At 49.4% G+C, this 27,173-nt stretch overlaps 1 protein-coding gene across 1 annotated transcript in view; it reads right to left on the reverse strand.

Annotated features, from left to right (window-relative positions):
* Positions 1-4,912: 4,912 nt before the first annotated feature.
* The window catches only part of LOC134434113 (olfactory receptor 14J1-like), a gene marked incomplete at its 5' end in the record, with an annotated part of 41,106 nt that continues 18,845 nt past the window's right edge, over positions 4,913-27,173 (reverse strand). Inside the window, 2 exons of the mRNA XM_063182806.1 lie at positions 4,913-4,927; positions 5,203-5,298. Of these exons, the coding sequence (XP_063038876.1) occupies positions 4,913-4,927; positions 5,203-5,298 (111 nt within the window). The remainder of the gene's footprint in view (positions 4,928-5,202; positions 5,299-27,173) is intronic.

Raw genomic sequence — 27,173 nt, forward strand, 5'->3', positions numbered from 1 at the left:
CCATGGGGATTTCCTGGGAATATCACACCCCTTAGCACCCCCAGAGCTCTGGGAGGGTGGAAAGAATGAACCGAAGTATAAAACAGAAATTAACAAAATTGATAATTGAGACCCAAATGTCATGGGTAAAATGTTTACCTTTAGCGTTACTTAATTTAAGAACACTTCCAAATGCAGATACGGGACTTTCTGCGTATGAGATGCTTTATGGAATGCCCTATTCGCAGGAGGTACCCCAAACATCAGTAGTTGTAGCCGATATGACTATTCAAAAATACATACAGAAGATGGGACAACATGTCCTAGAACTAAGGGAGAAAGAAGTAATTGCCCAAATAGCCCCTCTCGGATTTAGCATACATTAAATAAAACCGGGTTACTGGGTGCTGAATAAAAGCTGGAAAGAAGAAAGTTTGTCTCCTAGGTAGGAAGGTCCATATTTAACTCTGCTGACCACCGATACTGCTGTCCAACTGCGGTAAAAGGCTGGACGCACGCATCGCGGGTCAAAGGACCAGCGGAACCACCGACAGAGACGGAACCACCGACAGAGACGCCTGCTGAGTCCCAGTGGAGAATTGCATCTACCCCTGGAGAACTGAAAACCAAGTTAAAAAAAGACTGATGTATGTCACGAAAATGCTGTACTCACCACAGGTAGAATGTACTACTCCAGACTGTAAGTGTTATCCATGGGGTTGTTTTAAGTGTATAGAGTGTGAAGAATTTTGGTATACAAACCTACCAAAGGGACAGATCCCTAATGCTCTCTGCTGTAATTGTATGAAAGAAATAGAGAAGGAAACTGACAAAACTTTGTGGGCTACAGTAAGGAAAGGATATATATTAAAACAGGTGATAAAGATTGGTAGAGAACTTGCGTACACAGAACAAGAGCAGGAATTGATTTGCAGGAAGTACCAAAGGCCAAATTAGAAAAAGTAGAGTGTGACAAGGGCAATTGGATACTGGATGAATACCAAATTAAAGCAAAAGAGTGGCAGGAAGCCAAGTATCGCTGGAAGAGGGGGAGGCACATACATTAGCCCTATTGTAGTCGCACATTCCCCAAACTCAGGGGCCAATTGGCCTGAATTAAAAAGAATCGGACCACAACCACGATAAATAGAGATCTGAAGGCTCATGAGGTGAAAGGCAAAAATGAAACAAAAGATATCAGTGACTAATTCCCAAGGTATAAACTCTGATACCAAGAAGATGTACATTTCGGCCCTTGGATGCAACCCAAGGGGCCTTGAGAGAGATAGAGAGTTAAACCCTTGAGGATTATTTTCACTGTATTGATCATTGCATCCCAGGCAATGGGCCTTAGTAGCCTCACTCCTGAACTCCACATAATCCATGAGCGAGCTGCAGGATCAGAGCCTGTTGCTCCAACTGTCTGTGACAAATGCAATCACACTGTCTGGATTGGGGGAAAAATAGAATCAATGTTCATGGCACATTCCCATGTTAGTGAAGTGTGCTATGACCATAACCAATTAAAGATGTGCACTACAGGTGGCAAATTATAATGGTTTGGAGGAATTTGAAAACATGGACTGAAAGTTTCTTCCATAGATAGACCCATTTTAACCAACCTTCTAAAAGATGATGATGAACGAAGTTGTCTGCGATATGCCATATTTTTTTGTTTAGCAAAGGACAGAGAAGGAAGAGACCCAGAAAGTAAAATATCAGAAGCAATTAAGTGAACAATACAAACAGTTAGAACAGCAGTATGGTGACGGGGGTCTTCTGACTTCAAATAAGAATCTTTTTGTAGATCTAATGCAAAAAATTGCAACAGAATTAGAGTTATCCAACTGCTAGATTTGTGGGAGATTAAAATCAGCCGAAAAATGGTCATGGAGAGGTGAGGGTCTAGCTTCAGAGCAATTTCTAAAATACAACCATACTGAAATTTCCAAAACATTGAACCAGCCTGAGGATGGATTTTAATTCATCGAATAATTGGGACAGTTTGCATCAGCAGGGAGGGGAGAAAATATGCTGAAGTGGTAGGGTATGCTCCCTGCACATCTACTTTAGCTGTAAATTCAAACAATAACGCTAGAACTTGGCAGCCAACACCTCCTGCTGTATACTGGAGCTTAAATAAAGAGAAAAATTGCAAATGGAACAACAAAATGAAGTTGTGCTGGCATAAAAGTCCTGGAGCTAACCCTGGAGCTAACCCTGGAGCTAACCAATCCCTGGAGACCCTAAGAGTATACTGAGAATAACCTGAGGCTGTAATTGATCCATGGAAAGCCCCAAATGGTATATATTGCATTTGTGGGCAAAAAGCTTTCAGTGAACTGCCCTGTAGATGGAAAGGATCCTGTACTTTGGGGATTACACAACCCTCCTTCTTGGTACTACCAAAGTCCAAGAGTAACCAGTTAGGAGCACCCTTATATGAAAACCTGAACAGGGAAAAAAGAGAATTGAAACTTGAGTTTCCAAGGGCAGGAGGGGACCAAAAATGGGGAGAAGAAGAGTGGCCAGCAGAAATAATAATTATGGGCCAGCCACTTGGGCTCAAGATGGAAGCTGGGGATATAGGACCCCAATTTACCTGTTGAATAGGTTGATTAGACTGCAAGCAGTGGTAGAGGTAGTCTCGAACCACTCCTCAGAGGCCCTGGACTTGTTAAGCCGGCAGCACATTCAGGTGCGGGCATCAGAATTTAATAGCCTTGGACTATCTGCTGGCCGAAGAAGGGAGAGTGTGCGGGAAATTCAATGAGTCAGAATGCTGTGTTGAAATTCATGATTACGGAGAAATCACCCAGGGTTTGGCAGCAGAGATCAAAAGGGTAGCTCATGTCCCGGTCCAAAAATGAAATTCCATTCTTCAAGCCCCATGGTGGGACCAGATGCTTGAAGGGGGAACTTGGTGGAAGAAAATAGGGTTCCTGATATTGTGCTCATTAGCTGGATTATTGTTTCTACCTTGCCTTATTCCATGTTTTATCTGACTAATCCACTCAGTCATTCAAAGCATGCAGATTGCAGTAACTGACTCAGAATTGGCTACCGGAGAAGATAGTCAACTTGAGAAAACAGCTAAGATAACCAAAATAATGAAATTAAAGAAAAGAGATCAGAAGAGAAAGCTTCAAAAGTTTTGGCCAGATTTGAAGCCCAGACAAGAATGAGTAAAATAAATGAAAATTTATACAAGCAGAATAGGGACTGTGAAATGCAAAGCTGCATTTCTTATCAGGTACAAACAGGCGACGTGTGTATTTGTGATTGTGATATGTGTAGAGACTGACAACGGGATAGTTGCGAATTCTAATAATAACTGAGAAAAATAAAGCATAGGAAAAGGCCTTTGGAACTATCTTTTGTTTGCACTTAACCCTGATTCATTTAGGAACATTGGAATTAAGGTGTTAAAGATGTTGCTTTTTGTTTGCATTTAATCCATAAAAAGCTCTGCAATAATAACCTTTTGAAGTGTAATTTTAGAACATTACCTGTATCCTTGAAACTATAGCTTTGGAATATATATAAAGGAAATATGCTTATCTCACGCCTTGTTGAAGCAAAGAAAAACAGCTTGAGAAAGGAAGATGAACATCACCTCAAGGATTTAGGGTTTCGACCAAGGGAAGCTGGACATCACTATTATGAAATTTATAGTCTCTGCAATTAAAAGGTGGACACATCTGGGGAGCTGGACTCCGCCAGATGGGATTCGTCTTTATTCTTTCGGAAACCGGACCGTCACCATCTGGGGATACTCCTTTGAGATACATCCTGAGAAATTAAAATCAAAGCAGTGTAGAGAATTGTGATGTAATAATTTGGAATAAAAATTGCTGATCAGTAAAAAATTGGAAATAGAAACTGCTGAAAAAAGCTGATGGGGACCCCTATAAATACCATCAGCAGTTGGAGGGAAAACTTCCCCCACTGTACCCAGAGCTGTATTGCTCATACTTTACCATATTAAATATTAAATTGATTGCTGCTTGAATATTGGCTAGTCAAGCTTCTTATTCATAACACACAGCAGGAGCACGGCACGAGAAATCAGAGGCAAAGGAAACAAGGAAGGATCACTTGTCTGAGTTTCCTAGGAGGCTTTGTCTGAATTTCCAAGGAGGCTTTATTCCTGAAAGGGGTCAGGTGCAAGTCACAAAGAAAGTGGGTCCGACTAGTATTTTTCAAGAGGGGATGGTCCAAGGGGTGGATACAACTCTCCCCCAATGAGGGGATCTTAGGTGAGGAACACATCACTTAGCAACTCCAATAAGGATCATTCAGGGGAGGGAAGAAGCCCCACAAACCAATCAACCATCGAGACATATCTAACTGACACAGAACATTCAAGAATACAAGGGGAGTGACTACAGAGACTGACAAGAGTAAGGGGTAGTACAACTGAGATGGACAAGGCTTATAAGGGAATGAGGGGAGGAGCAGGGAGGCTGACACACTGACGGGCAGACAAGTGTTAGGAAAACTTTGTGGTAAACAACATAGGAAGAGCCATCAGGGAGAACAGAAAGGGGTACATGGGAGAAATCATTAGGGTACATGGGAGAAACCATTATAACTGACTAACATTGGAAATCTAACTCTTATGTTAAAACACCTGTAAAACACCAACTACCACAGGTAGGGTCTGAGGGCTGGAGGGAGGGAGCTGTCAACAGGGAGGGAGAAGGCAGGAGCTATGGGAGCTTCCCACGGGCTCAGCTGTGCCAATCATCAGCTGTGCCTGGAGCTCCAGCGGGTCTCCTCTGATCTCCAGGAGGTCTCACCTTCCAAGGGGTCTGGAGGTCTTAAAGAGACACTGGTTCTTGTGAGCCAGCAGATGAAAGTAATTCTGCAGTTCTTCCCTCAAGCATCACCTGAACAAATGTACTTATGTGGGAAGGGCTGTTGTCTTCACTCAGGGCTTGAAGGGCTGGAAGAGAGAGGAACAGAGCCATGGTCAGAACCTGGATCTGCAGGAATCCAAGGAGACCTTTCTGCCAGGGCCATCCCACCCAGTTCTTTCCGTGGCCACAAGAGAGGAGGGGCCAAGGGGATCAGCTGCAAGGTGCTGGCCATGAATCCCCTCACCCGTGTCCCTGAAATCTCTGTGTGCTCTGCCCACGCCATCCCTCGTCCACACAAGGATCAAAGCCCACCGCAGCTGGGGCAGGGATTGCAACTCCCTGCTCAGGCATTGCAGCTCACCCGGCCAGCCCCCACTGACAGCCCGCTGCCCTCATCACCTTCACAGAGGGCCTGGATCTCTTCCTTCTGCTCCATCCAGGAGCACCCCAGCGATCCCTGGGAACACAGGCTAACCATAACTAAGGCTGCTGTGGCTATTATCCAGTTTACTTTATGGCTTAATGAGGTGAGGGATTCATGGATTTTTAACTTCCACTGGATGGCAGGCACATGGATTCAGAGCTATCACACACTACCTGTGTGGTTTTGAGCTTACTTTAATAATGGTACTTACTTTGAGGAAATGACACCGGTGGACATTTTCTCCCAACCCTTCACCCAGCTCTTTGGGCCTGCCCCATCAGTTTTCAGAGGGTTCAGATCCACTCTAAATGCTAATGATATCATACAGTGGTTGGTGTTGCTGATAGGCCTGTTCTATTTAGCATTCAGAGATAAGGGAAAATTAACCTGGATAAAACCACACTGACACCAACCCCAGAGACAAGGGATGCTGTTGCCCCATAGCCTGACCCTGTCCCACAGCCCACCTCAGAAATGAACCACCCAGACTGGGTGGTGGTTCTGGTGAAGGAGCTGAAGGATGCTGAAGGAGCACATTTCCCCAGCTGGTGAGAAACCCTCCTGTCGGATTCCAGGGACGCCAGATGTTGGAGTTTCATTTTTCTCTTTTCCTTTTGTTTTATGGTTGATTTATGTTTGCTGGTTGTCGGTTTCTCTTCCCGGCTGTTTTATGTTCGGAGACAGCTCAGGGATGCCACTTGCTCGGTTTCTCGGTTGTTTCAAAGACCTGGAAAGGCCCAGAGTGGCCTTGGACAGCCCGCGCTTCAAAGGACGAGGAGAGACTTCTGATCTTGTTTCGGTCTCAGTGTTTATTAATTGTTTATCTAAAAGATTTTCTTTCAGCCCGACAGAGGTCTGCACAGCAGTCAGCCATGGGCACACTCCCCAGCCTCCTGGGCGGTCACCTATCTTTATACTCGAAGTTACGTGTACAATATTTATGATTTTTCTCCAATACTTTCTACTCTTATTAACCGGTGCACTTTTAGTAAAGACCAATCCCAAAGTGCCACCATCACCACAGAAGATGGAGGCCAAGAAGAAGAAGAAGAAGGACAGGACATGCCCCAATTCCTCCATCTTACTTCTTTAGACCCCCCTGTACAGAAATCCTAAACCCTGTGTTCTACACCTTAATTAACTTATCCCTTCACCATTCACCCAGTGAAATCCTCCCAGTCCTCATACAGGTGTCATCTCCTGTGTAGGATCAAAGTCCTGTCACCAGACACTTCTGGCAACATTCCAGGACTCCCGAGCCCCCCAAGGGTGGTCTTGGTCGCTCTGCACCCTCATCCTGAGGTGCTGAGATCCCACATCTCCCCCTTCTGTTTGCACTAGGAAAACTTCTTTTGCTGTCCGATTCATAGCGTGTTTTAAACATGCAAATATGCATGGGATAACAAGTATGAGGACTAGTAGAATTATTAAAACATAGAACTCTACCCTTAAAATTCCTCTCCAAATGGGAGAGATGTCAAAGAACTCTACCATACATTCTGCTTTTGCTGACTAATAGGTATATTACCCCCATTGCTTACTGCAATGAATGAAAGAATGATGCACACAAGCATCATTAAACTCATTACTTCGCTTCTGCTTGAAATTATTGTTTCGCTTTTCTTTTCAGGACCTTAACAGAGAATTCCCCCCAAAGTCCTTAGTTTCTTTTTATTTCTCTTCCAAGTCGTCTTGTGCCATCTGAGTCTCGACTCCTGTCTGAGTACTCGTCTTTTTGTTTCTTGGATCTTGTTTCTCGGATCCGCGTTTTCATGTTCTCGCACTCGAAATAGTTTCACGTGTCGTACCGACACCCACGTCAGATCTCGCTCTGTGGAGACACAAGCGAAAGCCTTGCCCCCCTCTAGGTGGCGCTGTCACCGGCCTCCCCAGGTCGGACAACAGCATGAGCTGGACTGCCCCTCGTCCTGTCAACTGCCGTGTTCGTGATCTCGTTTGAGACCGTGTCTGCCTGGCTTTTAATTCAGCTGGAAATGGAGCTTGAACACCAGAACATCTCCCTTGAAGGGAAGGGACTGGGACTCCGAGGGTTTTCATCCAGAGGTACCAAGTCTGAAGAGGGTGTGGAGCCGCTGGGACATAGGAACCCGAGCACGGCCCCTCCTCGCCCGAGACGTCACGGGCCCGCCCCCGCCCGCGCTCTACTCTGCGCATGCGTGCTTTCCGAGCCTCTCCCCGTCTCTCCTGGGCTGACGTCACTCTCCCCCCCTTGTTCCACCTCCCAGGTCTCCTCCCTCGGTCTGCCCCTGACTCTGTCTCTGTGTCCATTCCTCCCGCCGGTGTGTACGGCCCGTCCCTCGCCGGCACCCGGGCCCGCCCCGCCCCGCAATTCGAGCCGAATTTGTCCGTGGGTTTTTGCGAGTTCTGCCCGCCGCGCGCGTCTCCGGGGCGGCCGCCACCCCCCGGCGCCGTGCTGACAAAAGCCGCACCGGGACATGTGTCTCCCGGTATCTCTTCACCCACGCTCCCCGCCGGCTCCGCTGCTGGCGCGCCGTGCCCCCGCGAGGAAGCGTCCCCCCCCGATCCCTTCTCTGTCCCCCTTCACCCCCCCTTCCGATCCTGACTCCCCTGTACTCTCCGGAGTTTCAGGATGCTTTAGGAGCTTCCTGGGGTTTCTGGGTTTTGGGACCGGGGCTTTAATATTTTTCCTGCTCTCTTTCTTCGAGAGCCCTTTCCCCCTGGCTTCTTAAGGCCAGAAATAATTTTTTTTTTCCGGAGCTTTGCTCCCCCACCCTTCTGCTGAGGATGCAGAGCAACTTTTCGTTGCTCTCCCAGTCTTTTCGACTGAACCGGTATGCTTTTCTCTAGCATTACCCTTGCCGGCGAGAGCAGCTTTAACGCTGTCTCGTCTTTTTTTTGTCATTAAGAAATATCAGTGCCTATTGATTTCCTGCCAAAACCCCACTTCCAATAGCAGGCATGTTTCGGCAAGTGGGTAATTAAGCCTTGCCCACAACAATAGCTGTTTTAATACTTTCTTTGGGATCTCTTCTGTGTGTGCTTGAGCCACGCCTTGTAAGGCGGACAAAATTTCCCGTTGTTCTTGGGAGAGTGTGCAATTATGTTCTTATATTTTGACCTTCTCACCGAATCTGTCGTCAGAGCTGTCCGAAGCCTCCCGTCTCTGTCCAGCAGGTCACAGGAGAAGGATCCGGAGGCGCCTTCCGGTTCCGATCCGGGCTGCTCTGCTACGAACTGTCTTCGGTAGAAGCTGAGAGGTGTAATTCTCAGTGACTGCTGTTTTTTTTGCGGACTCTTCTGGCTGTTTTTCTTTCTCTTCTTCTTTTTCTTTTTTCTTCAGGCTTCTCTCCTCAGGAGCTATCAGTGCTCTCCTGGGAATTCGTCCTAGATTGGAGCTGCCCTCTTTGCTTTTCAGTTCTTGAGCTTCAGCTCTTCAGGGCTGATCCCCCCCCCGAAAGGGTTGGTGGGGAGTAGCCCACCCAGTGAACGCCACTTGTCGGATTCCAGGGACGCCAGATGTTGGAGTTTCATTTTTCTCTTTTCCTTTTGTTTTATGGTTGATTTATGTTTGCTGGTTGTCGGTTTCTCTTCCCGGCTGTTTTATGTTCGGAGATAGCTCAGGGATGCCACTTGCTCGGTTTCTCGGTTGTTTCAAAGACCTGGAAAGGCCCAGAGTGGCCTTGGACAGCCCGCGCTTCAAAGGACGAGGAGAGACTTCTGATCTTGTTTCGGTCTCAGTGTTTATTAATTGTTTATCTAAAAGATTTTCTTTCAGCCCGACAGAGGTCTGCACAGCAGTCAGCCATGGGCACACTCCCCAGCCTCCTGGGCGGTCACCTATCTTTATACTCGAAGTTACGTGTACAATATTTATGATTTTTCTCCAATACTTTCTACTCTTATTAACCGGTGCACTTTTAGTAAAGACCAATCCCAAAGTGCCACCATCACCACAGAAGATGGAGGCCAAGAAGAAGAAGAAGAAGGACAGGACACGCCCCAATTCCTCCATCTTACTTCTTTAGACCCCCCTGTACAGAAATCCTAAACCCTGTGTTCTACACCTTAATTAACTTATCCCTTCACCATTCACCCAGTGAAATCCTCCCAGTCCTCATACAGGTGTCATCTCCTGTGTAGGATCAAAGTCCTGTCACCAGACACTTCTGGCAACATTCCAGGACTCCCGAGCCCCCCAAGGGTGGTCTTGGTCGCTCTGCACCCTCATCCTGAGGTGCTGAGATCCCACACCCTCCCCCTGCCTCAAAGAGAGAGAGTCTGCGGGTGCAGCAGTGGAACCCACAGTTGTTACAACTGTCCAGGTTCCAGCTGAACTGCAAAGGCAGACACAGCCAGCAGCAGTCGCTCCTATGGAAACAAGGAGATCTAAAATGAAATCAGAGCACCCAGGCAACGATAAGAAAGGAGGGCCTTCACAACCCACAGGGGAGCCAATGGTTGAGATCATCACCAAGTCCCTGATGTACAAAAGTCCCTGTAATCTGCACAAAGACATTGTACGACAGGGACATGAGGCTAATACAACCTGGTTACTCTGGGTCTGGGACCTCATGGGTACAGGCCTGCAACTGGATGGTGGTGAGGCAAGGAATTTGGGGCCCTTGACCCAGGATTCAGGTGAGAATCAGATTTTTGTAAGGGAGTAAGGGTCCCTTTCCCTCTGGGAGCAGCTTTTAATGAATGTCAGAGAGAGGTTTGTCCACAGGGAGAGAATGCAGGAGCACCACCATAGAATGTGCTGGAAGACCCTCAAGGAAGGGATCAAAGAGCTGAGAGAAGTGGCAATATTGGAGGTACTCTTTGGGAGGGATGGACAGCATGATAATGACCCCGACAAGGTCAGGTGCACAGGGCAAATGTTAGGGAGTCTGGCAAATCTGGGGCCATCCAAGTACACCACCTTTATTGCAACAATTAGTGCTGATAACAACCAAGAGACAGTGTGTTCTGTCACCAACAAGCTTAGATATTGTGAGAGTATGATCAATGGCCCCATGTAGGATCATGTCTCTGCTGTGATCAAGGACCTCAAAGAGGAGATAAGGGAGATGAAGGAGGAGGTGAGGAGGATCCATGTGGCACCTGGGCGAGTCACAGGCCCCAAAGTCAGAGACCAACATCCCCCAGCCAGAGAGAGAGGGTACACCCCATGGGCTGACCTGTGGTTCTTCCTGCATGACCATAGGGAAGACATGGGAAGGTGGGTTGAGAAACCCACTTCTGTCCTAGCAGCACGGGTGCATCAACTCAAGGAGGGAAACACTAACTGAGGGAGTTCCACCCAAATGAAAGTAGCCTCAGCCTCCCACGATTGAGCTTGTGGACACTAGAGAAGAGAGGACGATCTGTTGGATTACCTTGAAGGAAACTCTACCATGTATGTCCAGGAAAGAAATAATAGCCAGGGCTAGAGGAGACTTGCCTCTAGTCAGGAAGAGGCAAGGGACAGTGTGGATCCGATGGCCTGGCACATCAGAACCACAGAAATATGAAGCCTTAGTTGATACTGGTGCGCAGTTTACAGGGTGTAAACATCAGGACATGTGGGGGCAGAACCTGTTTCTATTGCTGGGGTGTTGGGGGGATCACAGCAATTGACCCTGTTGGGAGCCCAGGTGAGCCTGACTGGGAAGGAGTGGCAGAAACATCCTATTGTGACTGGCGCAGAGGCCCCATGGATTCTGGGCATAGACATTCTCTGGAACAGCTTTACAAAGACCCAGAGGGACTCAGGTGAGCTTTTGGAATAGCTGCTGTAGAGGGAGAGAATATTAGGCAGTTGAACACCTTGCCTGGATTATCAGAAAGCCCATCTGCAGTACGACTCCTGAGGGTGGAACAGCAGGAAGTGCCAATTGTCACCTCGACTGTGCACCGCTGGCGATATTGAACAAATTGAGGTGCCGTGATCCCCGTGATCCCCATCCACAAAATGATCCGTGAGCTGGAGAGCCAAGGGATGGTCAGCAAAACCCACTCACCCTTCAACATCCCCATCTGGCCTGTGCAGAAGTCTGACAGAGAATGGAGATTGACTGTGGACTATTGTGGCTTGAATGAAGTGACTCCACCGCTGAGCGCTGCCGTGCCGGACATGCTGGAACTCCAGTACGAGCTGGATTCCAAGGCAGCAAAGAGGCACGCCACTATAGACATTGCCAATGCATTTTTCTCCATTCCTCTGGCTGCAGAATGCAGGCCTCAGTTTGCTTTCACCTGGAGAGGCGTGCAGTACACCTGGAACCGACTGCCCCAGGGGTGGAACACAGCCCCACCATCTGCCATGGACTGATCCAGACTGCACTGGAAAAGGGTGAAGCTCCAGAACATCTGCAGTACATCGAGGACATAATTGTGTGGGGGAACATTGCAATCGAAGTGTTTGAGAAAGGAGAGAGGATCATCCAGATTCTGCTGGAAACCCACCTCACCATCAAGAAGAGCAAAATGAAAGGACCTGCCCGAGAGATCCAGTTCCTGGGAGTGAAGTGGCAAGATGGATGGTGTCAGATTCCCACTGAGGTCATCAATAAGATCACCACGATGTCTCCATCAACCAGCAAAAAGAAAACACAAGCTTTCTTAGGTGTCATAGGCTTTTGGAGAATGCACATTCCTGAGTACAGCCAGATTGTGAACCCTCTATACCTGGTCACCCGCAAGAAGAACGATTTCCACTGGGGCCATGAACATCAAGAAGCCTTTGCCCAGATCAAGCAGGAGATCACTCATGCAGTAGCCCTTGGCCCAGTCAGGACAGGACCAGAGGTGAAGAACATGCTCTACTCTGCAGCTGGGAACCACGGCTTGTCCTGGAGACTTTGGCAGAAGGTGCCTGGGGAGACTCGGGGTCGACCACTGGGATTCTGTAGCCAAAGCTACAGAGGTTCTGAAGCCAACTACACTCCCACAGAGAAGGAAATCTTGGCCACCTATGAAGGAGTTCAAGGGGGCTTAGAGTTGACTAGTACAGAAGCACAACTCCTCCCTGGCACCCTGAATACCAGTGCTGGGGTGGATGTTTAAAGGAAAGGTTCCCACTACCAACCACGCCACTGACCCCACATGGAGCAAATGGATTGCCCTCATCACACAGCACGCCTGTATTGGGAACCTGAACCACCCTGGGGTTTTAGAGATAATTACAAACTGGCCAGAAGGTGAGAACTTTGGTCTCACTGATGAAGAGAAACAAGTGACAAGGCTAAAGAAGCTCCACCCTACAATTAGCTACCAGCAGAGGAAGTGCACCATGCTCTTTTCACTGACGCTTCCTGTCGTATTGTAGGGATGAGCCAGGAGTGAAAAGCAGCCGTATGGAGCACCACACAACATTTGCACAAGCTACTGAAGGAGAAGGTGGATCAAGTCAACTTACTGAACTCAAGGCCGTTCAGCTGCCCCTGGACATTGCTGAGAGAGAGAAGTGGCCAAAGCTCTACCTTTATACTGATTTGTGGATGGTAGCCAATGCTCTGTCAGGTTGGCTGGAAAGGTGGAAAAAGGCCAGCTGGCAGAGTAGAGGAAGACCAATCTGGGCTGCTGATGAGTGAAAAGACATTGCCTCTTGGGTAGAAAATCTAGCTGTGAATGTCCGCCATGTAGATGCCCATGTCCCCAAGAATAGAGCCAATGAGGAGCCCCAAAACAATGAGCAGGTAGGTCAGGCTGCAAAGATAGAGGTGCCAAATATAGACCTAGATTGGGAACATAAGGGGGAGTTGTTCCTAGCTCAATGGGTCCATCATGCCTCAGGTCATCAAGGCAGAGATGCCACCTATAAGTGGGCATGAGACAAGGGGCGGTTTTAACCATGGACAGTATTTCTCAGGTTATCCATGACTGTGAGATGTGTGCTGCCATCAAGCAGGCCAAGCGAGTGAAGCCCCTGTGGTATGGTGGGCGATGGTCCAAGTACAAGTATGGGAAGGCCTGGCAGGTTGACTCCATCACACTGCCCCAGACACGCCAAGGCAAGCGCTACGTGCTGACCATGGTGGAAGCCACCACTGGATGTCTGGAGACCTACCCTATGCCTCACACTACTGCCCCTAACACGATCCTGGGCCTGGAAAAGCAAATCCTGTGGAGACATTGTGTGGGAGGATCGTCGTCTGTTTGTCCCAGGTGTCCACAGGGTTGGGTTTCTTACCTAGGTATGGGCAGTCATTTGGTAACAGGGGGACTCCCACCAGGCACGTTGAGAGCAGATCATCTAGGCTTCCCATGGCCATACAGAGATTGTCTGGCTTTAATGACTTCACCAAAGTGACCCAGATGTTTTGTTTTGGCTGAGGGACGATCCAGCTGGTGGTCATTTAGATACGGATGAGGGCGCTGATAAAGACAATGGCAATGGTGGCACTGCTGCGGGGTGCCCTGGAAGGCATCGCAGAAAGAATCATACTTCTTTCCCACTGGGTAGTTTTCACTTATGAATGGTAAAAACACACATTAGTTGACTTATTTTAAGTCCTTCCTAAATATTCTTAAGTTCTCTCTATAGTTCTTACCAACTCCTCCCAATTATTCCATTCTCTTTTTTGAGGGAAGTTTGAGGCAGGGAAAAAGGAGTAGTTTCTAGAAGGGAAGGAGAGAGGGAGTAAGGATAAAAGGTCACTGGTAGAGAGATGGTGGAAAAGGCAGGAGTATGTCTGCATTTCAGATTGACATGGACATTATCAGTGGGATATATCTACGTGTGATGAGTATCCTTGCCACAATGTTTGGATATGTGAATTTCTTTTTTCTTCATCTCCAAGAGAAAGCTGCTTCTGTGGCATGGTGGGAGAGGGAGCTGACTTTGTGTTCATTCGAGGGGTTGTCTTCAGATCTGTGGTCTATGTAGGGACTGATAAATCTTCTGGGAATCCACCGGGGTCCTGTATCTGTAGAAACACAAGCATATTCTGTCCCCCACATAATGAGAGGCTATGGCCCTTCAACAATTTTAGATTCATGATTCTGGTCAAGTACTGGAGGTCTTTTTTGAGGTGTGTGTACATGTTCTGAAAGTGCCTTAAGACAGAGGAGTTTGATTCATTTTTGAGAGCAATTCTTGAAATATATATGATATTAGAATTCACAAAATTTGAATAATGTAAAGTACTTTGCACAGTCTCTCTTGTATAGAGAAAGCCGGGGGCTATGTACAAATCACAAACAGAAAGGAACTGCGGTGGAATGTGCCTTGAGCGGTTTTGTTTTTCAGCATCAGTCTCATTACATGGTTGTGATAATGGGAAGATGCCAGCAGCTCATATCCCGAGCGGCAGACCAAGAACTTAATGTTACAACTTACTTTATAAGTTTTTTGACCAATCACACAAAGCAAAAGCACATTGACAGCAGTTCTGTCCAACCACTATAAGAACAAGTACCTTTGGTAAAAACAATGCTTGCTTATTTCTTATACAATACTTGCTTGTAAGCCTTAAAACACAATGCACAGAGCTCCAATTTTAAGCTTCAAACTTCCTAATATCTTGCTAGAAAAACTTTTCTGTATCTTTGGGGGTTATTCTAGGCAAGCGTTAATACACAGACGATTTTTCTATTTGTCCTCGCTTTTCTACTTTTTAAATAATTTTTCTGCTGACCTATCTCATGACTACTGCTTAGCTCTAATCACAGTTCTGCTGTCTCTGAGGCCTGCCTTTTGCAGCTTCCCCAAAACCCTCTTATTTTGTGGATTCCCTCACTGAACACAAGTTCAGCTATTTTAAATCAAATTCTCACTGATGTAGATAGTATTAGACATGGCACACTGCAAAATGGAGATGCTATTGATTTTTTGCTGTTAGCACATGGGCCAAGTGTGAGAGTTCTGAAGGAATGTGTTTTATGAACCTCTCTTTCATTCACAGGAAACTGAAACAACTACAAGACAACATGAAGAAATTGACTGTGAATGATTTGGGCTTGTACGAATGGTTTGAGGGATGGGGAGTACTTGGATGATTGAAAGATATCTTAAAGGGAGCTTTGTTATTACTAGTAGTTATTATTGTATTGCTTTGCGCTATTCCATGCATAGTGAAATTGGTGACCCACTTGGCAGAAAATACAGTGATAAAGGTTTGTCTGGTGCAAGAAGAAGAAGGGGGAATTGTAGCAATGTATATGAACAACTTGGGCCACACTGTGCACCAGCCATATTGCTTGTAGTTGTTCCTATCAGAGCCCTCTAGAATTCATCAAGGTTACTAAGACATAAACTGTGCTGCATGAAGAAAGAAAAGGCTGAGAAACAGAATACCAAGACCACAAGAACTCGACAACAGAGGGCTGAGAACCACCTGAACTGTAACCAGTCACATACTCCAAGAAGTGCATGCAGAAAACAAGGACAAGAGAGAGGCATCAATGAAGAGATGTCTGATCAGTGTATGCAGTAGACTTAGAATGTATAAATAAGTATATTTATACAGATGTATATATATAAAAATGTATAAATAAGTGCATAATGTAAGCAATAAATGGCTTCTGCTTAATCATACTGGTTAGTTGTATGGGAGTCCTGTTTCCCACAATGGGTGCCTGGGAAAGAGGGATGGTTCTTTTCCATAAAAGAAAAGCACCGAGGCCAGAGCAGGAGACAAGTGACCCTTGCAGGGCTGGGGCCTCATTGCCTCCTTGTCCCTGCTCAGCAGCCTGGCCGGGGCCGCCCCATGCTCCTGCCCTTGCCATTGCACATCCCACATGCAAGTGCCCATCCCGGGAAGAACCCTGAGCAAGGAGGGAGGGACAGAATCTGCCTGGCCAGGGGCCGGGGCTCAGGCCTTGGACCTTTGCATTCCTCAAACACATCCAGCTTTGCTTAGCACCAGAGAGACCTTTGCCTTGTTTGACCCCGTCTGTCACCACTGCCTCCAGTGTTCTGCTTTAACTGGAACCTGGGGAAACTTTCCCAGTTTTGTTCCTCAGTGGAACCCATTAAAACTTTAAGAAAGTTTAGAATTTCAATTTAATTTTGAGTTCTTGAGACTCAGGGACTGAGTCTGATGCAAACACCACCAAATCCCCTAGAGGCTCATTAAGGTCCTTGTGCTGTGTCTGTGCTGCTGAGCTTTAAAGGAACAGCTCTTGCCAGGGCCAGCTCCTCTCCCAGCCCAGCAGGGCTGAGGGCTCTGCCTGCAGGCACTGAGGGGACAGGAGCCAGGCAGAGACAGGCTGAAGGCAATCAGGATTGGGAAGACATTGAGCTGAGACTTCACTTGGGGAAAGATCTTCACAGCCCTGTGCATGGTGAGTGTGTGGGTGCAGCGCAATGTCCCCTGTGCTCCTGGAGGGATCTCCTGAAGCCAGCACACCCCACAGCCTGGGGGATGTGTCAGGAGGAATCTCCCAGTTTCTCTGTGGCACAGGAGCAGGAGGAGGAGGATGTGCTGCAGAGTAGGGCTGCCCTGGGCACCATCAGAGGGACAGGGCAGGACGGCTCCTCCTGCCAGGCACGGCTGCAGGGGCTGAAGCTGAGGCTGCAGCCAGGGCTGCCCAGGGCTGTCCTGCAGAGCAGCTCCTGCAGCCCTCAGGGCTCTTGGCCAGCCCAGGGCATGTGCCACCTGCCAGGGGCAGCTCTCAGCCTGCCTGGCAGCTCCCCATGGACGCTGCAGGGGAGAAGTTGGAGGTGGAAGGAGCCACCCCCATCAGGGCAGATTCCTCCTGCTGTGGAGATGGTGCTGCATGGCCAGGGCTGCTCTCAGCTTCCTCCTAAAGGGAAGGGAAAGGGGCTGTCATCTTTGGCTGTGTCACTTAGACTCCTGTACGGTCACCCTGGGCATTTGCAGATGGGCCTCAGATCTCCCTTAGAAAGTGCCTCCTCAGCCTCGTCTCCCTACAGACCGCAGCAGCAGAACCTTGGCTTGCCACATCTCTGTTTGCCTGGCCTGCCCTTAAGGCCCTGCTGCCAGGGAGATGCCCCTGGGCAGTGCCCTGTGCTTGGAGGGGTCTGCAGGGCAGAGCTGAGTCCCCAGGGCTAGGCTGGGCTCTGGCAGCACTGGCAGGGACAAGGCTTGGATAGAGAGAAACAACTCCCAATAGGCACAACTCGAGGCAGCAGAGAGCCAGACCAACCCTTGGTATCCCTCCCTGTCTAGCTGCCCAGGGAGAGAGAGAAGGGCCTAAAGAAACTAACCTTGTAACTGGAGTCTTTAAAAACTCCACTTTATTTATCAAGCACGTTTTATGTTCGATCACCCTGAAATAGAGGGAGGCGTAATGGGCAAAGGGCACCTGTGTGGGGACCAGCAGGCCTGACTGCCCTGGGGCACAGGGAGCCATGTTTTCCCTCTGGGCTTCCCCAGGGTTCAAGCGGAGAGCAATGCTGAGATGAGGCAGGAACTCAGCAGCACAAACCCAAGCTCAAAAATGAAATTGTTCAGTGAAGTATCCCCACAGGTAGCGAAGTAGTTTTGAGGGAATTCCTAAAATAACTCTATTAGATTGAGTCAAAGAGCTTGTCAATGTCTTCTTTCAACAGTCCACTACAGACAGAGTGAAGTAATGTTCAACAGCAGCTCCATCAGGCACTTCCTCCTGCTGGCATTGGCAGACACGCGGCAGATGCAGTTCCTGCACTTCTGCCTCTTGCTGGGCATCTCCCTGGCTGCCCTCCTGGCCAACGGCCTCATCATCAGTGCTGTAGCCTGCAGCCACCACCTGCACACGCCCATGTTCTTCTTCCTGCTCAACCTGGCCCTCAGCAACCTGGGCTCCATCTGCACCACTGTCCCCAAAGCCATGCACAATTCCCTCTGGGACACCAGGGACATCTCCTACTCAGGATGTGCTGCACAGGTCTTTTTCTTTATCTTCTTCATTGCAACAGAATTTTCCCTCCTGACCGTCATGTGCTACGACCGCTACATGTCCATCTGCAAACCCCTGCACTACGGGACCCTCCTGGGCAGCAGAGCTTGTGCCCACATGGCAGCAGCTGCCTGGGCCAGTGCCTTTCTCAATGCTCTGCTGCACACAGCCAATACATTTTCCCTGCCCCTATGCCATGGCAATGCCCTGGACCGGTTCTTCTGTGAAATTCCCCAGATCCTCAAGCTCTCCTGCTCACACTCCAACCTCAGGGAACGTGGGCTCCTTGTGGTTGGTGCGTCCTTAGGTTTTGGTTGTTTTGTGTACATGGTTTTCTCCTATGTGCAGATCTTCAAGGCTGTGCTGAGGATCCCCTCTGAGCAGGGACGGCACAAAGCATTTTCCACCTGCCTCCCTCACATGGCTGTGGTCTCTCTCTTTTTCAGCAGTGGCTTTTTTGCCTACCTGAAGCCCCCTTCTATCTCCTCCCCATCCCTTGATCTGACCCTGTCTGTTCTGTACTCGGTGGTGCCTCCAGCGCTGAACCCCCTCATCTACAGCCTGAGGAACCAGGAGCTCAAGGCTGCAGTGTGGAGACTGATTAGTAGATGGTTTCAGAAACATTAAATTGCTGGCCAGTTTCTGCATATCACTTGTAATAAAACTTATCTTCGACAGTTGTTGCTTGATTTGGTGGTTTCTTTGTTCTTTTCTTTCCTTTGTTTCAGTTTTTTAATACTGTCTACAGAGAAAAGAAATTATTTGTGCTTCATTTCATTTTGTTTACCTCCAAATTTGCTGTAGCTCACAGACTGTGTCAATGAGGAGCTGTGCTCTCGGTTGCTTTAAATGAACTAAAGGATCTCCCAGCAGAGTTTTCACCAGAGATCCCCTTTTGTTGCCTTCTCTGGAGCTGCAGCAGCAATGTCTGTGTGCAGAGCTGGGGGCTGATCAGGGCTTCCCCAGCAGCTGTACCCAGCAGCAGCAGCACTTGGTGTTGCCAGTGCTGCTGCCATGGCCCTGCCTCGCTGCCCTGGTGGCCCTGGTGTTGCTGCAGGGCCTGACTGCTCTCAGGGCCGGGCACAGCCCTGGAGGTGGCAGTGCTGGGGCTGCAGCAGGGACCGGCCATGGGCACTGCTGGGGCAGCGCTGACGCTTCAGGCCAGGGCCTGGAGGCTCCAGGCTCCTTGCCCAGGCTCTCTCAAGAACACACCCAGGCCAATGCTCAGCACAGAAAACCGCCGTGAGCAGCCCCAGGCTGGCCGTGGGCAGGCTGGGGGCAAACAGCATGGCTGGGGCTCTGCAAGGGCCCTGGGGCAGATGGGAAGGAGCAGCAGAGCAGGGCCTGATCCATCTACAGTGTGCTGGACAGCCCAGGGCAGCGTCCCAGAGCGTCCTCATGGAGCTGCCAGCAACATCCCCCCTCTGCAGCCCTGGCCTCTCCCCCAGCCCACCCAGGTGCCTCCTCCTTGCAAGCACAGACATGGCAGCACTAGTTTAGGAGCCTCTGTTTGCACTGCACAGAGCAGGGGGAGCACCCCCATGCTGTTGGTGTGGGGACATGAACCTGAGGGAGCACAAATGCCATCAGCCCCTGGGGCCAGCAAGGGCTGGAGGACACCAGGGAAACCACTCAGCTTTGTCCTGGCCTCTGCAGTCAGCCAGAATGCTTTTTCCCATCAGCTGGGAGTTTCCTGTCCTACTGCAGACGCTGTTGCTCAGAGCCAGGGCTGCCTGGCAGCCACCCCCAAACTGCCCTGAGCATTTCCTTCACTTCACCTTTGCTTTCTGTACTCTTTCCCTGGTGTAAATTTCTGCCAGTTGCCCATCCCTGTTCCCTGCCCTGCAAAGAGCCCATCCTTGTTTACCCTTTCCTATCTGGCTCCACTCCCCATTGCAGTTCCTGACTTGGCACCATGGGAACGTCCCTTGGGCAGCAGGATCATCCTACAAGTGCTGCAGGAATTGTCTGCAGGCTCCTGCAGTGCCTCCTGCTGCTCCCTTGCCAGAGGCACCCCAGGCTAGGGGGGCACATCTGGGCTGCTGTGTCTGGCTCTGGGGCTCCCTGTTTGGGGCAGTGAGGAGGAGCTGCAGAGGCTCTGCAGGACTGACAGGATGGGCTTTGGGGCTGGCAGGAGAAGCTGAGGGACCTGGGCTGCTGGAGCTCCTGAAGAGGAGGCCCAGGGCTCATCCTGCAACTGCTGCACGGGTGGTTTCAGAGAATCACAGAATCAGCAAGAGTGGAAAAAACCTTCGAGATCATCAGGTCCAACCTGTGCCCTGACACTGCCCTGTATCCCCTGAGCCTCCTCTTCTCCAGGATAAACAACCCCAGCTGCTCCCTCAGCCACTCCTCACAAGACTTTTGTTCCAGACTCCTCCCCAGCCTTGTTCCCCTTCTCTGGACATGCTCTAGCCCCTCCATGTCCTTCCTATATTGGGGGCCCAGAAGTGGACACAGCACTTGAGGTGCTGCCCAAGCAGTGCCGAGTGCAGGGGAAGAATCCCTCCCCTGTGCCTGCTGGCCACTCCATTCCTGATCCATAGGAGTACCAGTGGTTGGATGAGGGAAATGGTGGGGACGGGGTGGGGACAAAGTGTTATTGATTGTCATCCATGAAGCGTCTTGACTTTCATATCTTTTCTGACTTCATTAGAAGTTTCTGGGGATCAATATCAATTGGACATTGATGATATCAATCTATAAACTGGAAAAGAAAGCAGGGCAAAATAATTCTCTCTGCATTGTTTTCAGTGGGGTATATTGCAGTGTCAAAATGGTCTCCTTGGTTCTACAGAGCCCCTTGGTTCAATGAGGCCTTGAAGTGTCACAATGGTCTCCAGTATTTCATGAGGCCCTGCAATGTCCAATGGACCCTTGGTTCCACGAGTTCCACACTGTTCCATGAATCCTTAGTTCCATGGGGCTCTGTAGTGTCACAATTTTCTCATTGGTTCCAGGGTGCCACACAGTGCTACAATTGCCCTTTGTCCCAACAGTGCCTTATAGTGTCCCAGGGGACTCCTTGGTTCCATGGGGATGCAAAGTGCCACGATGGCCCTTTGGTTTACCCAAGGCTTCAAAGTGTATAAATGGCCTCCATGGTTTCACAAGGCTGTGCTACGTCACAATGGACCCTCGATTCCTTGATGCCCCAGAGTGTCACAACAGCCTCCTGGGTTCTGCACTTTAAGAATGCCCCCTTGGTCCCTTGGAGCCCCACAATGTCACTATTGTGCCCTTGTTTCCATGAGGCCCTGCAATGCCAGAATGGTCCTTTGGTTCCACGAGGGCCCATGTGTTACAGTGGCCTCCTTGGTTCCATGATGTCTCGTAGCACAGCAATGGCCTCCTTGGTTCCACGGAGTCAGAATGGCTCCTTTGTCCCGTGGAGCCCCACAGTGTTGCTGTGGTTACTTGGCTCGATGAGGCCATACCATGCAACAATGGCCTCTTCATTACAATGGGTTCCGAAGGCTCATAGTGGTCTCCGTGGTTCCACGAGGCCCTGCAATATCCCAACAGACCCTTGGTTCCAAAGGACCCGCAGTGTCACAAGGCTGCCTTAGTTCCACAAGGCACTGCAGTGCTGTAGTGGCCCCCTGGTTCCATGAGGCAAAGCAGAATCAGAATGGCCCCTTGGTTCCATGGAGCACCACAGTGTCACCATCGTCCCATTTGATCCACAGGGCCCCGTAGTGTAACAATGGACCTTTGGTTCCATGAGGTTCCACTGCATCACAATAGACATTGGTTCCATGAGGTTCCTCAGTGCCTCAGTGGCCCCTTGGCTCTACATGGCCCCACACTGTCCAAATGGTCTCCTTGGTTCTGTGAAACCCTACAGAGTCACAATGGACCCTTGGTTCCATGAGCTTTCGCACTGTCAACAATGATCTGAGTTCCATACTGTCACCATGGGTCCTTTGTTCCATGAGGTTCTATAGCATAACATGACCACCTTGATTCCAGAAGATTCTGCAGTGGCACAATGGACCATTGGTTCCATGCAGCCCCAAACTCTCACAATGATCCCATGGCTCCATGAACTTCCATACGGTCAGCAATGGTCTTCTGGGTTGTACGAGGCCTTGCTCTGATACAATGCGCTTTTTGTTCCATGGGGTTCCACTGCATCACAATGGACCCTTTGTTCCATGGGGTTCCAAGTGTCACAGCTGAGTCCTTGGTTCTGTCAGCCTCTGCTGTCACCAAATGTCCACAATATCAGAATAAGACACCTTAACACTAATTTGGTGTTTAAGAGAGCATCATTTATTCAGGCCTAAGGTCCAGCGGGTGATAACTACTTATGTGGACATGTGATTCTACCAGTGTATTGCTTATATACAATCACTATGTGTATATTAAAATTTACCCATTTCCATAAAACCAACCCCAAATTCCCAGATTCAGTCCTTGATTTTTCTATCACTACATTCTTCAGCCAGATGTCTTCATCTTCTCTTCCAACCATTCCTGTTGGGAAAGCAGGCCCTGAATGCCTTGTTTCTCAGCTGAAAGCTCACAGGCACAGTAAAAATTGAATTAACCCTTTTGAAAATAAGCCCAAGGCTTTGTGTGGGCAGGCAGAGGCAGGCAGGAGGCAGAGATGTCAGCACAGGAAGGGCCCAGCTGGGTGGGGCAGCTGGGGGATGCCGACAGCCTGCAGGGACAGAGGCGCAGGGCAGCGACAACGTAGCACAGCCTGGGCTGCACAGGGCACAGGGATGGGCAGCAGCTGCAAGACAGCCCTGACAGAGCCAACTTGGGCAGCACTTTGGCCATGGCTGCTGGCCCTGGGCCTGAGGCAGGAGCAGGAGACAAGTGACCCTTGCAGGCCTGGGGCCTCAGTGCCTCCTTGTCCCTGCTCAGCAGCCTGGCAGGGGCCGCCCCATGCTCCTGCCCTTGCCATTGCACATCCCCACATGCCAGTGCCCATCCTGGGAAGACCCCTGAGCAAGGAGGGAGGATCTGCCTGGCCAGGGGCTGGGGCTCAGGCCTTGGCCTTTGCATTCCTCAAACACATCCAGGTTTGCTAGCACCAGAGGGACCTTTGCCTTGTTTGTCCCCAGCTGTCATCACTGCCTCCAGTGTTCTGCTCTGACTGGAACATGGGGACATTTTGTTTGTTGTGTCCTGACAAGGATCTCTTCAAAATACAAGAAACTTCAGTGTTTCCATGTACCTGAGTTCTTGAGGGGTTTGTGAGATCACAGAGCTGGCTGTGATGGCAAAAAGTAGGGTGTGAGGCCATAGAGCAGAATCTGCCATCATAGAGGGTGGCTCTGTGGCATCAGAGAGTAGGTTGTGACATCACAAGGTGGTTGTGTAACATCATAGAGAAGACTGCGACATCAGAGAATAGAGAGTGACATCACATGGTGACTTTGTGACATTGCAGTCTTCTGTGACATTGCAGCACTGTATGACATCACAGGGTGACATCATAGAGTTGGCTCTGTGACATCACATGGGCTTTGTGTCATCTTTGGAGGCTTTGTGACATCACAGGGGCAGTGTGACATTACAGAGAAGTCCATGTGACATCAAAGGGGGTGTTGTGATGTCACAAGGGTAGTATGATATCAAAGAGACAGCTGTGTGAAATCACAGGAGCTGTGTCATATTACAGGGGCTGTGTGAGGTCACAGAGCTGGCAGTGTGACATCACAGGGGCAATGTCACATCACAGGGGCAGTGTGAGGTCCCCTGGGAGGTCACTCTGCCCAAGCCCCCCTCACAGCTCCCCCCCAGAGCAGTCCAACCCTGCTCGTGCACAGCGGGGTCCCCTGTCCCCCCGGGTCCCCCCGCCCCCAGTCCCGCAGCCTCCCCCAGAGGATGTTCCACGAGATCGACCGCAGGGCCTCACACGGGGCCAGGGGGACGGGGCCCTGGGGGTGGGACAGGGGGACAGGGACCCCCCGGCAGCATCCCCGTGTCCCCCAGGGCAAGAGTCTGGGCCAGGGCTCCTTCACCATGGTACAAAAAAGGGCTTGAGAGTGCTGAAAAAGTCCCCAGCAAGGGATCAGCAAAAACCAGATTTAATATTAAGGGACAGCAGCATAAATTTTAGTGGCAAGAGTCACTCTGCTCCTGACTGGACACTTCAGGCACACCAAGGAAACAAAGCAACAACAAAACCAAACCAAATCCAGGCAATCAAACCAGAAATGAACTGAGAACTGTCTCTGTGTGTGTGTGACACAAGGACAGTGAGAGCAAGGATACAAGGAATATGGGCCAAAAGCTTACAGAGATCAAACTTAATAGGACTTAACCATAAATGATACCTTCAACTTCACAATTTAGCAAAAGAACAGCACTTAACATTACTTGACCTTACTTAAAACCTATGACTTAGAAATTTAACAGAGGAATAACACTTAAAAATATTTAACTTAGCTAATAACTTAAACTTAACAACTTAGCAAAATAACAACTTATAGCAGCATTTTACTTTACTTAGGCCTTGTGACTTAACCTTACATACAGGCCTGACTGACTCAGCTATCCAAGGCACTCAAGCCCCTCAGAGAGCAGAATTTCTTCTGCATTTCCCCAGCACATGCACTCCTGTGTGCACACAGAAACAAAGAGTCAGTGCAAGGCACCTGTGAGAAATTCCCTTGAGGGCAGGCAGTGCTCACTGTTGATCCTTTGTCATCTCTCCAGCAGGTGAAGGGTTACCCTTGAGGAGTGGGGGGATCGGCCCAGGCTCCGTCGTTGTTGGGGATCCCCAAGTGCAGCAAACGGGAGAGTTCCCGGCTGGGAGAGGCCCCACTCAGAGGGAGTCGCTGGCCCAGGAGTGTCACTATAGGACACGAAAGAACACAAGCTCACACCATTGTTCTCATGGTGAAGAAAAAAGGGGAAGTTCATTTTCTGACTCCAACATTTATAGTTTTCCAAAAGTGACAGCGGATTGGAGGGTGGCAGTGACACCTCTCCAATGACACTGGTAAAACCAACAGTCCATCAACTTTGTCCTCCTCCATAAAAGAGTGCAAAACAATGAGTTATTTATAGAAAGTGTGTGAGAAAGATCACTACAAGAATGTCAACATCAGACGGCTTAGAAAATCTTAAAAAAACAGGGTGACATCTCACCCTTTTCCATTTAATAAAGAAAAAGAGAAAAGAAAATGAACAATATGAAAAAGAAAACATGAACAATGTTTAGTGTCCATTTGCAGAGGAATCATCAGAGCGATCACTCTCATCATCTGCATCCGAGTCATCACTCAATGATTCACCTGCTTGATGCCTTTCAGGTTGGTCACGGTTTCCATCTTGCTCATCAGCTGGATTCTGTCTCTGCGGTCGCAGGTCAGGGCAAACACATTTCGAAGGTAACCACTGTACCCCAGTATGTGTGGATACACAAGCATACCCGCGCCCCAAAGCAATAAGATCATAAGGACCTTCCCACTGTTTGGTGACTAAATTCCAAACCTGAAACTTTGCTTGAGGCTGCTGTGCCTCGTCCGCTGCCTGCAACAAGTGATGGTGATCAAAACGACAGGATTATTTGAGTTCTGCGGCATGGTGAGATGATTTGATTGTGCACAAAGCTTTTGCCAACTGACTGCGCGGGGTTTCACCCTGCATTCCCCATTTTTGTTTTTGAAGAACCCTCTTCAGAGTACCATGAGCGCATTCTACAATAGCTTGACCAGTCGGAGAATGAGGGATACCAAACTTGTGCGAGACAACCCACAACTGCAGGAACTGCCGCACCTTTTGCAATGCGTAAGCAGGATCATTGTCAGTTTTCACAGCAGAAGGTGTTGTTATTACATTTCTAGAGTCCCAGCTCTCAGGCTGCCACAGCTCTCGGCTGTCCTATCTTCTATCGTTTCGGGGTCACCACTTGTTGTATTCATATTATTGTTATCATAGTTCTAGAGTCCCATAACGTCTGGGTGGTTTTACACACAAGCAGCTCTTCACAGCAGTGTTGTTCCTGCTTCTTCAACACAGCTCCTCCAAGGCTTTCCCTGACCAGCCAACCCACCCCCTTTTATCCCAATTATCTTCATTAGCCACAGCTGCCGCCCAATTAAGGACATCACATCTGCAGCACATTTAGAACAACTAGGATCAGGGCAAGGCCACTTATACAATACATATACACTGGCTTCTTACTCGCCAGTATGGACCAGTATGGACCAGTATAGACCAGTATGGACAGTACAGACCCTCCCTCCCAATATAAACCAGTATCCCCAGTTTGTCCCAGTCCCTCCCAGTATGACGCAGTTCCCCCCAGTTCCCTCCCAGTATAAACCAGTCCCTCCCAGTTTGTCCCAGCCCCCTCCCAGTATAAACCAGTATCTCCCAGTCCCTCCCAATTCTCCCTCAGTTCCCTCCCAGTCCCTCCCAGTCCATCCCAGTCCCTCCCAGTTCATCCGAGTTCCCTCCCAGTTCATCCCAGTTCCCTCCCAGTCTGTCCTAGTGCCCTCCCAGTTTGTCCCAGTACCTCCCAGTATCACCAGTGCCCGCAGACGCTCTCGCTCCATTCCGTGACCTTTGAGGGAACTGGGACAGACTGGGATGGACTGGGAGGGAACTGGGAGGGACTGGGAGGGACTGGGAGGAACTGGGAGGAACTGGGACAAACTGGGAGGGACTGGGAGAGACTGGGATGGACTGGGATGAACTGGGATGGACTGGGAGGGACTGGGAGGGAACTGGGACAGACTGGCAGACACTGATTTATACTGGAAGGGACTGGGAGGGAATTGAGGGATACTGGGAGGAGGGAATGGGACAGACTGGGACAAACTGGGGGATACTGGGAAGGGGAACTGGGACAAACTGGGAGGCACTGAGGGGAACTGGGAGGGACTGAGGGAGAATTGGGAGTGATTGTGTTATACTGGGAGGGACTGGGATAAACTGGGAGGGACTGGGATGGACTGGGAGTGACTGGGTTATACTGGGAGGGTATTGGGACAAACTGGAAGGGGACTGGTTTATACTGGGAGGGCACTGGGAGGGACTGGGTCATACTGGGAGGGAACTGGGATGGACTGGGATGGACTGGGAGGGACTGGAGTGGACTCGGACAGCACTGGGTCATACTGGGAGGGAAC

Source organism: Melospiza melodia, unplaced genomic scaffold, assembly GCF_035770615.1.
Source record: "Melospiza melodia melodia isolate bMelMel2 unplaced genomic scaffold, bMelMel2.pri scaffold_32, whole genome shotgun sequence".
In the NCBI taxonomy this organism is placed as follows: domain Eukaryota; kingdom Metazoa; phylum Chordata; class Aves; order Passeriformes; family Passerellidae; genus Melospiza; species Melospiza melodia.